Consider the following 12,521-nt stretch of genomic DNA (forward strand, 5'->3'; position numbering starts at 1 on the left):
GATTAGAGAAGATTACATTAACTTGACTTTACTTGGCGAACAACACAGGATAACAACGGTAAGTTAAACACAGGCAGAGTACTTTCACTGCAAAAATGACAACGCTCCAGTAACTAACAACTCAGACATAGAACCTGACACCCTACTTAAAGGACGACTTCATCCATTTTCAACTTATTATCTTCATATTGCTCATTGAAAATGGGTGAAGTTGTCCTTTAAGATCCAGCAGTGAACACACAAAAAGACACAGTAAAATAGTCTAAATAGTCTCTGGAGCTCGTCACCCAACCAGACTCAGTTGTTCCTCACAGGTGACGGCACTCAATCAGAATCTTCAAGCCACAGAGGAGAGGGGAGAGGTGATTGGCCGAGGGGAATTAGGAGCAGGCAAATCACAGACAAACAGGCCGTGTCCATGACACCTTCATATTGGTATGGTGTCAAGATTGGTTTGTAAAGGAACATTAACCTCACAAAAGCTATGCCTAAACCTTAACCCTAACCTCACAGAAACTATGGCTAAACCTAACCTCTGGTTTTGAGTCAGGGTTTTCAAAGCAGTAGGTGTAGGTTTGTTAGCACTGGTTTCTCTGGCCTCCAGGCCCATTCTTTGATGTTACGTTCATTGTTTACCTGTGATCCGAGTTTCTTGAAGCACTAAGTACATTGTTGCTTTGCATTCTAGGTATATGTTTATCTTGCTTATTAAGTCGCTATGGATAAGAACGTCTGCTAAATGCCAACATTGTAAATTGTAAATTGCAATTAAAGAACCAAAACCTGAAGAAACACTAATATGATCATTACCGTATGAGATGTATAATAGTTGTGATGGGAGATCTGTTGGATTTTCCGGTATCAGATCGGGTTCCAAGGTCCACATGTGCTCTCATTGTGAATCTGTGAGCTGGAGAGCTCCCAAAGTAGTTCAGACGACCGACATCGGAATCATGTTTGGGATATCTACACAAATAAAATAAAGACATAATTATGTTACATCCCACATACAGAGACACAACAATAAAATTAATTGGTCTTGGGACCTCGTCATTGTAGCAACAATAAAAAAAAAGAATAGCACAAAACATACAGACACACCGTCCTTTTTATGGAATTACCTATTTCTTTTAAATTGCTCCCAATTTCTATATATTTCCTAGTGTTTTAAGTTAACTTCACGACTAAAGCACTTTTTAATATTTTTCCCTATTTTAAGCCTTCTTTTGTGTGTTTACTGTTTATCCTTTTGAAATGGTATATAGCCTACTTTACTATGCATTGTATGGACTAATATTTTCCAATAAATACCCTAACCAACCAACCAACCAACCAAATTAAATATTGACAGACTGCCAGCCTTTATAAAAAAAAACGTCCTCACCTTATTTCAAAAGGTCTGTTGCTATGCAGCTTTCTTGTCATGACCAACTCCTGCAGGCACCAGTCGTCAATCTTTGTGATGGTGCTGTTGATCTGGTATCCACAGTCTCCAAAGGCACATGAGACGTCATTCTGCTGGTCAATGGACTTGCAGGAGGCTAGCTTAATACGAAGCTCCACCTGCAAACATAACAATGAGTTACAGTAAGTTTACAAAACAGTGAATCTGAAGGAAAGGTCCTGAAGCAAAAAGTATATTGACAAACAAGACCACAAGGACCTTTTTGGACGGGCCTTTTAGACAAAGTGTTTTAACTGTACTATGCTGTTTTTACATTTCCGCCTAATAAAATATTAAATTAAATCAATCAAAACATAAAATACAAATGGATTCAACGGGCAGGGTATTATACAAGCATTAGTGAGCTGTCTATGTTTTCCTCCTCAGCTACTGAACTATGGCAGAATGGATCCATTCTGAGCAATGATGACAGCAGATTTCACACAATGTCATGTTTGCCATGTTTTTTTAAATTAGATTTTCAGATACGAATGAATGAATGGTTTATTTTCAGTCTTTGTTTACAACAAACCAAAACACACTTGTGTGGACTTACAAGAAAATCATCATCATAAATTCACACATTCACACACAAAATCCAATTTCAATGACCGAAAAGCACAATGTTTATTCTTTGCCTATCATTAACAATCCATTAAAATCTGCATCTGCTGCAAGATAAAGAGAAAATTGTAATCCTGGATTATTTTACTTTTTAAGGCTTGAGATCTACACAATGTCAACTCATCACTAAGGCTATTCAATAGTTTAACTCCCAAAAGTGAAACATATCTAGCTTTTACATTAGTTCTTGCTTTTTTACGTGTTTAAATACCTAACCCTCTAAATTATACTTTCGTTCTCACTGGAAGGCTTTTACTCTTAACACGAAAAATGTATTATAATGATTTTATATACACCATATCTACAAATTTTAATATGCAGGACTTTATGAATAATTAATTAGTCGATTCAAGGTAACTGGATTTGTCTATTATTCTAATAGCTCTTTTCTGTAATTTAATATTAGGGTCTATATTTGTTTTATATACATTCCCCCAGACCTCAACACAGTATGACATGTACAGTATGGCACTACAAGTGAAAAATATTATATCTGCAAAAAAATCTGATTCAGCAGCTCCCTTGTTTTGTACAGAATACCAACATATTTAGCTAATTTACATTTGATATATGTTATATCTTCCTTAGGTGTGATTTTGTTTCTATATACTCTTTCAATTTCAGCTCCATTTAAGTTTAATTTCACAGTCAGCGGGAACACCACCAACTACCATGAATTTAGTTTTGTATTAATTCATTAACTTATTCCAATCAAACCCTTTCTTTAACCTTATCAATTCCCTTTCTACTGTTATCAATAATTATTTCATGTCCTCCTCTGAACAAAGTAAATTAGTATCATCAGCAAACTTCAAAATATTAGATACTGTACAAATGTAATTTAAATAAAGAAAAGAATACTTAGGTCCTGATACGGAACCTTGTGAATCACACTGTTACTTGTATAAGGTGTGATTCTGTATTATTAATATTTACATATTGAAACCTATTATTTAAATAACTTCTTAACCAATGATTAGAGTAGCACCTCTTATCCCATACCGTTCAATTATTTTGTAAAAGTAGGGAATGATCAATTGTGTCATTATGCTTTATGTAAGTCAATAAATACACCTATTATATATTTTTTTCCTCATCAATTGCTGTTGCTATATTTTCCACAAAATCCATCACTAATAAATATGTTGATTGCTCCTAAACCCATATTGATGGTCTCTCAATGACACATATTTTTCAATATAGCCATCAAGTCTATTTACACATGGTTTTTCGAATATTTTTTAAACTTGAGGTAGCAATGATACTGGTCTATTATAGTTTGATATAGTATGTATGTCACTTTTTTGTTTTAAATACTGTATTTATACTGGACGCATGGGTGAAAACAGACCAATGATGTATTGTAGAACCTGTATAATATACAACATTGATAATTAAAAAAATAATGATTAATACATATTTACCTCATATGTCCCATTCGAATAATTGCCTTTGGGGCTAAAGGTGACGGATCCCCCATAGTACCAGTAATCAGTGGGACTGTGCTCGGCAGCATTCCCTGCAGTCACGCTAGACCCCATCAGCACCAGCTGCAGCAGCAGTGTGAGAGAAGACATGGTTCTATCTCTTCCTCTCACAAACACCACCTCTTATAGTCACCATCACAAGGAAATGAAATGAATATCTCATGATGAACTGACAAAAGAACAAAAGAAACTAACATGTGAGTAGTTTTGGTCAAGCAGGTCACATCTCAAGTAGCAGGAATTCAGACTTACAGGACGACTTCAACCATTTTCAACCTATATCTTCATATTAATTGGTCCTCACTAATGCTGATGATAATATTATGGTAAAATATTTGTCTACTCGGTCTGTGTCTCAGAGGAGGGCTGTGGACAGTTCAGAAACCCGCCTACCAGTAACATCATCGATGGGAATCCAAGCTAATAGTAACTGCAGGCTTTTTATTCGTGGAAAGTTGGCATGATATAATAGAAGCCATTATTCTTGTGTTAATAAAAATACAAATAAATACAATTGTGCCTATCCTGCCTATCAATTTTTGAAGAAAGTTTATATGAAGATAGGTTGAAAATAGGCGAAGTCGTCAGTCCCTATAGAGTCCATGCTGCCCCTTACGTCTGTGTGTGTGTGTGTGTGTGTGTGTGTGTGTGTGTGTGTGTGTGTGTGTGTGTGTGTGTGTGTGTGTGTGTGTGTGTGTGTGTGTGTGTATGTATGTATGTATGTATGTATGTATGTATATATATATATATATATATATATATATATATATATATATATATATATATATATATATATATATATATATATATATAGCCATTCAACTACGGCCATGCAGGTTGGTGTAAACAACATTGTATTCAATAAAAAGTTATGGGCCTTTTCTTTGAGAAGGAAACTTTTCTCAAATGTCTCCAGTCTTATCTCTGTTGTCGAGAAATTGTTGTATCACTGTTATTGATATGTATTACATATTACATGCCCTCTTTCTCTCCTTCAATAGTGATTAACCTTCGTGTGCATGCGTGTATGTGTATGTGCGTAAGTGTGTGCGTGCCTGTGCACGTGTGTGTGTGTGTGTGTGTGTGTGTGTGTGTGTGTGTGTGTGTGTGTACGTGCGTGCGTGCGTGCGTGCGTGCGTGCGTGCGTGCGTGCGTGCGTGCATGTGTGTATGTGTGTCCAATATCTCATCACAGACTGAGGATAGGTTGTTTGCCTTCGGGCAACGTGTTAGCTCCTTTTTGGGGACATAAAAGGCCTTGGCTCCTTTGTGTGAAATTTAGGGCCTAGATATTGTCTTCTTTGTAAGAGGATGCCCGACCAGCCCAATCTTGTGTCGACTTGTGAGATTGTATAAAACAAGAAATGTGTTATACTTTATATTTATCTGTGAGTAGGATCTCTGAGATTACAATGGAAATGACAGGCTGCTTTATGCCGAAATATTATCATATAGATAATGTTTTACAGACATCATGAATCGTAACCAAAGACTGTACCATTACAAAGCGTTTATTTTATCATATACTTGTCTCAGGCCGGAAACATGCGTCAGCTGTAGATAATACAAAACATTACATCATCACACATTTGGGTACGTACTGTAGGAACCAGTTCAGTTGGGAGCAGGAGGTGACCAAGGATATCGCCCGCTGCGTTACACAAGACAGCGGATAACGTGGCATCGAACAGTAACTTCTGGCATGTTTTATCTTTGAGTCACATTGACCGTCTCCTTTTGGTTGATTATGTTAGCACACACATAGGTGAAGAACAATTTGATTATACATGACAGCGTACAAATGTGATAAGCTAAAATACATTTCCATCTATGAGAGACAATTCTATATTCTATATCACTACTTTTCTTTGAAATGACAAATTACAAATGTGTTCAGAAAAAGCTTCAATATGAATATCAACATCAACCTCAACAGTTACTTTTCTTTGACATTACAAATTATACTGTTTTGAAATTACAAGCACATATACACACATTTTTTTATCAAATTGTGTATGTACCACAGATGTGTTTATCTTAACTTCAATATCAATAATTCAACAAATTACTTTTGTTTGAAATTAAAACTAAAATTGCTATCTTGTTTGGTAGAGCACGCCTGCAATGGGAATCTCGGCACACAATATCCAGAGGTCTCCTTCACTCCTAATTCTCAACAAATCGCTGTGATTCCAATGTTCCCATAATCAGCAGAAGTGAGTGTCAATTCCTTGTGTCAATTGTATTTACATAAGATGATAGTCTATTCAAAGACAATGATTTGTGCTGCGTGATGCCATTCGCTCCAAGATGCACACTTCAGTTGTAATAATCCATTGCACAGGAAATACAAAGTGCTACAAAGTGTTCAGTGCAACACTTCTGAATTAAAGGTGGGGTAAGTGATTTTCTTTGGTAAAAATAAGTGTTAAATAGCATTTTCAACGCACGATCACTCCAAAATGGCCGATCGCGGTAAAAAAAAATGCTGTTCCAGTGGATAGAAGGGACTCCCAACGGACACTTTTTGGTACATGCGTGTCTTCTGCGGTGCTCCATAGATCGTCAAAACAGGTAAAAAAAAATGTTGGCAGCAGCTAAATAAAGCGGATGCATAGTACCTGGCGGTGAAGGTGTTAAGTGATTGTGAATGTGATTCTCATTACAATTTTACTGTTATCCACAAAAGTGTGACTGTTAATTCCTTGTGTCAATAACTAATAAGTTGCCAGTTAAGCTTATCAAAGACAAATAAAATATAGTTTGATCTGCGTTTGCTATTGCCACACCAGACCATACTGTTTAATAATCCAGAACACAAGTGATTGCTGTAATTTAAAATGATCTATAACCAGCAATGTGTGATTTAGCATGGGCCTCTTCCTCTTTCAGCTGCTGTACAGCACAACATACCTGATAGGGTGTGAATCTATATAGAGCTAAAGCTAATGAGATCTCTATGTGAATTTATATTATATTTAACGTTAACAGTTTTTTATCTTGCTCTTGTAAGCTGCACTCATATTCACGCAATATTCTAAGCCGGGCCCCCTGTTATATTGTATTAACATGCTCTACCATACATATATAGCTATATTGTATTGGCATACTCTACAATACAGATGTTATATTGTATTAGCATGCTCTACCATACAGATACTAGTTATATTGTATTAACATACTCTACCCATACAGAGTACAAATTGTATTGACATACTCTATACTGTATAAAGGCTGGTTAAAATAAAAAATCAAGAAAAAGTTAGATAATGTAGCTTAAATATGGCCTTTTCTTTGAGAAGGAAACTCTTCTCAAATTCCTCCAGTCTTCTCTCTGTTGCCGGGAAATCATTGTATAACTGTTATTGATACGTATTACATAATGCGTATCATTACCGTTTCAGATATTGTTATTGTGATGCCCTTTTTCTGTCCTTCGTCAGTGATCTGCCCATAGTGATTCGATAGTGATCTGCCACACGTGTGTGTGTGTGTGTGTGTGTGTGTGTGTGTGTGTGTGTGTGTGTGTGTGTGTGTGTGTGTGTGTGTGTGTGCGTGTGTGCGTGTGCGTGTGTGCGTGCGGTTTTGTATGCTTTATTCTTCAAAAAGATCAGATTAGAAAGACATGACATCAAGGGGAGAGAGCAGAGACATGAGAGACATGACAGGAGTCAGATTGGAACTCGGGTCCACTCATCTCACTATGAGCATAATATACGCTCTGTGTGCACTACCTGCATGAGCCACCAGGGACCACCAGTGAGTATTCTCAACCAACACTTCAACTGATAATTCAAGCAGACCTTTGCTCTGCCCTTATATAAGTTATGCCATGACGAAGTTTGCTTACAAAGTTTGCTGGCTTTAGGCAAACTTTTATCTATAACACAAACCATAACTGTTGTTTTACAAGTCTGTGTCATACGTCAAACAATACAGTCAACACATAGGAGGAGCTGATCTCATGGATCAATGTGTCACAATGTATCACCACCATGAATGCAGAAACAGATGGTCTCAAGAGCAGTGTTTCCCAGTGCTGTAGTCTAGTCAAGCGCACATACACGTGCGTTGTCACAGAATGAATTATTGTGGTTAAAGAGGGTATACATTTTATTTTGTTTTATTTCGGTACGAGTATGTAGCGTATACTTGTAGAACACACCACTGTCGGGACCTATCTTTGGGTCATGGAACCATGCATTGTGAAGGGCCACGAGTAAATGTCCCCTTTGTAACGTTTCCCATATATCTTTTAAAATATTTTTTTCAAAAAGATTTCGGAAACCCCCCCAAAGAAAATCTATAAATTATCATATCTTATATATATATATATATATATATATATATATATATATATATATATATATATATATATATATATATATATATATATATATATATATACATATATATATATATATATATATATATATATATATATATACATATATATATATATACATATATATATATATATACATATATATATATATATATATATATATACATATATATATATATATATATATATATATATATATATGTATATATATATATATATGTATATATATATATATATGATTTCCGTGACGTTTGGTCCAAATCTGTACGAGTATTATTAAAAACATTGTTCAGCAAAAATTGTCCGCCTGGTGGCGCTATAACAAGTCGATGTGAAACATTTGGGGCAGTGATTCTGCTCTGGCCTCCAAGGAGTTTGCGTGCACAGTTTCACGCCGATCAGTCCAACTGTGCCGGAGATCTAACCAGTATGATGCTATGTTATGTAATAACTAGTCTCATTACATTACATACTATGAAGCTATAATTGAATGTAAAGTAATTCAATTATCTTAACTTCTTAAGAATACCAGTAGAAAACTTGTGAGAAAGAAGTGTGTGGTGGGCTTTATTATTTAACATTCTACCAGCCCGAGATTTGTGACTTGAGGCTGTGCTGTGGAATAGATACACCTGAACATTTATGACAGACCCACAGTGTATGACCTAAATATCCATGTCTATGACACAACTACAAGGCACCCTCAAGTAGCGGATTCAGACTATTAAGGCTGTCTGAAGCAGTGTTGCTGTTGCAGTGCAATTTTGTCGCTAGAAATAGCAAAAGTATTTTATTTTTTGCCAGCAACTTTTGGAGAGTGATGTCAGCAGTAGTGAGAGCTAAGAACAAAAAAATCTGATTATTCAAATATTTTTGAGCAATGAAATTGCTAATTACGTTTTTTGGCTGATGAGGTAAAATTAGGTGGGGGGGTGGGGGTGGGGGGCAGAAGACCCAAAATTACATATACTTTAGTGCAAAGACGCCTGTTTTATAATGATTAATTCTACCAAACCTTCTATTATTCATATGATGTGTAATGTGGGAAGAAAACACTGACCGTATTGATGGGACTTTGATGCATGTATACAGTGAACTTGGACTTTACTACACTGTATACAGCCTGTACCCCTCTCTCCCTCTCTCTCTCTCTCTCTCTCTCTCTCTCTCTCTCTCTCTCTCTCTCTCTCTCTCTCTCTCTCTCTCTCTCTCTCTCTCTCTCTCTCTCTCTCTCTCTCTCTCTCTCTCTCTCTCTCACATAAGTGAGCTCAGAAGCGTGCAGACGTGGTATTGGGTAGACTTGTTATCGTGGTCGCAGACTTCAGGATATATTGTGCAGAATGACGTAACAGGTGGTTACCTATAATGACACACACGGAACTCTCCACTATTTATCCATTTGTTTCACAAACACACGTGATGATGTCAGTGAGAATGAGCTGTAGGCTGCTTAGTCAGGGTAGGGGGTGGGACTCACAGAAACCAGGTGTTTCATCTGGAGGGACATGGTGTAGGACGTAGCACTGCAAGATTCTGAACAACGCAGGCGTGCTCTGGCTGGGGCGGCCAGTCTGTTTACATTATGTAGCCACTAGTTAACTCATATTAACTAACATAACATTTTAATTTACTGAAATAAATATTGATTTAATTAATTTTCATAGCAAATGCATGGCTTTTTACATCACTTGACAACAAGGTAGGCATGCCGACAGCGAGGCCTTGAGGTCTGTGAGCAGTTAAATGGTGCATTTATATAGCGCTTCTATCCGAAGCGCTTTACATTGATTGTGCCATTAACCCATTCACACACACATTCATACACCGATGGCAGAGGAGCAATTACGGGTTTGCTCAAGGACAGCTTTGACACTAACTCTAGGGGAGCGCCCCAGCCCGGGATCGAACCAGGAACCTTCGGCCTTGCGTGTCGACTAGTGCAGTGATTCCCAAACTTCTTGGCTCGAGACCCGAAAGAGAGATTTGATGTCTCCCCGGGACCCAAACTAGTGAAAATATCCAATCTACAAGCTCACAATGCATCGCGATCTCATTCGTTGTGAGCTTGTAGATCAGCTATATTCAGTACTGCTTTTTTAAAATTATTAATAATAAGGAAATATTGTGAAAATGTTTTTTCTTTTTTTTTTCTTTTTTTAAATCCTTTGACATAATAATACAAATTGTAGTAAATGACAAAAAAAAGGGATATCTACTCGTGAGTCGTGAACATGGGGCCCATGTTTGGGTCCGTGACCCAAACATGGGCCCCGATCCGGTGTTTGGGAAACAGTGGAATAGTGCACCATTCGCGTTGCAAATCCATAGGGTTGGAATCGTTAATACTGTAATTTGAAATTGCAAAATATTGATATGAAGTGTATTTTTTGTTGAGACACCGAACATTCAGTGTAGCTAGCTTTGATTAGTTTAAGTTAATTAGCTAAGCTTGACAAGACGAGCCGAGGTAACGAGAATGCACATTGGGCACACAACACTGTGGGTGCATTCAGATTTACATTATGAGCACTGGAGCGCACCCCAGGTGTTTTATGGTTGTTCGAAAATTCAGAGCAGCAGGTGCGTTGCCATTTGCAGATTCATAAAAATAGCCTATCTATGCCATGTATTGGTCGTATTTTCGAAGTATTTTTAATGTATTTATGTGTATGTGACCAATGGTCACATACAAAAGGAATTACTTACAGTAAGCCTGATATTTGTAAGTCGATTTAAATTGATACGTACAGTATTATATAAATGCCTGATGGATCACAAACCGAGGCACTGATTCTGGATATGGCCCTGGGGCCAACATTTATGAGAACTGGCTTCTCTACTAATGGCTAAGTCTAATGTATACAAATGCTGGACCGTCCAGTGGTTCTGTTACTTGTTATGTTGGGCATTATTAAATTCAAATATAATGAACCAATTGTATTTTGATTACCCTGGTTATTCATTCATACATGGAACACACAGTAGATGAAGTTCAGCCTTCACCACTAGATGGTGCACTTCTATAACAGTGAGTGTACCACAACTTTCATCATGAACTGATTCACTGTCTACAACTGGGCCAACTGGAGGAAAATGTGTGTATTATATTTTACTGACAGTTCACATTTTATGTTTAGATTTAGATTTATTTTAGATTTGTGCAAAGTTAAAAGCAGTCATTGCAGCCATTAACAACATGATTCACAATTACCTAACAGAACACACCTTTCCTTTGGCAATCTGAATGAGGCTTGCCGGCTTGACAAGTGAGAAGAACACAGCATGAGGAGGGAGCCAGCAGGGTCATAAGTAAGCATTTAATGTTATGAGGTATAGTGGACAGGAATGAGGGAGTGGACAGGAATGTTTTGATGCCTCGGCATGTATTGGTCACTCCCCCTCAGTGTGGCTGTACCCATATACTATGCATCGCGAGCTGAAAATAGCCAATCTAAAAGCCAAAAACAGCTGATCTACAAGACTACAACCTGACAGTGTGTTGTGATATCTGCATTGTGAGCTTCAGTGAAAATAAAATGGTTAACTATTCAAACTCTGATTGAAAAATAAATCAAATTCAAATAAACACACACACACACACACACACACACACACACACACACACACACACACACACACACACACACACACACACACACACACACACACACACACACACACACACACACACACACACAACACAAAATCAAAAACCTATCCAGAAAGCTTGTTTTCAGGATCCCACTTTTGCTTCTGTCTGTCTGTATGTAGCGTGAACACCTGCAACTGATTAGCAATACGGCAGTAGGGAATCAGTAATAAGGTGGCATAAGGCAGTAAGGAGTAGTAATAAGGGAGCAATGAACTCATCAAAGGCACCACTTATTTCATTCTGGGGGTGATTATTTTCTTGCCGAGTTAGATTTGTGTTCCTCCTTTTGTTACTGTCCATCTTTCTCCATGTCCTCCTTTTCCCACTTCCACTTCCAATTGCACGACCCGACTATTACTGCACAGCAGCTATAATTACAGGTTGTTGCCTGACGTTTCTTTGTTGAAGTCTAAACAACACTAAATCAACTGTGATGATTACACCAACACACAATGACAGCAGCCGCAAACAGCCAATAACCTGCGAGGAAAAGATGAGAAACAGTCATGTATCATTATGTCCTACAATGAAAACATTTAGAACTAAGCAGGCACACCGATGAACAAGAACTTACTGCAACCATTCTGATCTGCTTCACATTTCACAAACACATCTGGGAAAAGGAAGTATCATAGAGAAATTAGTAACATAAGCCAATTATCCATCCAACTTTCCATACACCTGCATCTATGTTTTTGACCATGAACCTTGAATAAAATAGTGGAATTCCTCACATGGATTGTCATCATAAATGACCCTGGACGCCTCCTTGACAACCCCGGAATAGAAATGCACCACACAGCGGACCTGTGTACCGTTACTACGGAACCTTTCCAGTGAGACAGTACTGATCACTGAGAAGGTACCATTAGAATTGGCTGTATGGACGGTGGTGTAGTTTGAAGATCCTACATGTGTGGGGACCTCCAGAGTTACTGTTGGAGCAGGACGTGAAACAGCTGAGCAGGAC

The 12,521-nt window shown here is 37.5% G+C and overlaps 1 protein-coding gene across 1 annotated transcript in view; it reads right to left on the bottom strand.

The window, feature by feature from the left end:
* Positions 1–11,647: 11,647 nt before the first annotated feature.
* LOC311055935 (OX-2 membrane glycoprotein-like) overlaps positions 11,648–12,521 on the bottom strand; it is a 4,953-nt gene continuing 4,079 nt past the window's right edge. The window contains exons 3-5 of the mRNA XM_084072210.1: positions 12,286–12,521; positions 12,126–12,164; positions 11,648–12,031 (exon numbers count right to left, since the gene is read on the bottom strand). The exon at positions 12,286–12,521 is cut by the window's right edge and continues 58 nt beyond it. Coding sequence (XP_083928336.1) covers positions 11,976–12,031; positions 12,126–12,164; positions 12,286–12,521 — 331 coding nt within the window. The 3' untranslated portion in view covers positions 11,648–11,975. The remainder of the gene's footprint in view (positions 12,032–12,125; positions 12,165–12,285) is intronic.

Source organism: Gymnoscopelus microlampas (assembly GCF_963454915.1).
Source record: "Gymnoscopelus microlampas genome assembly, chromosome: 11".
Taxonomy (NCBI): Eukaryota; Metazoa; Chordata; class Actinopteri; order Myctophiformes; family Myctophidae; genus Gymnoscopelus; species Gymnoscopelus microlampas.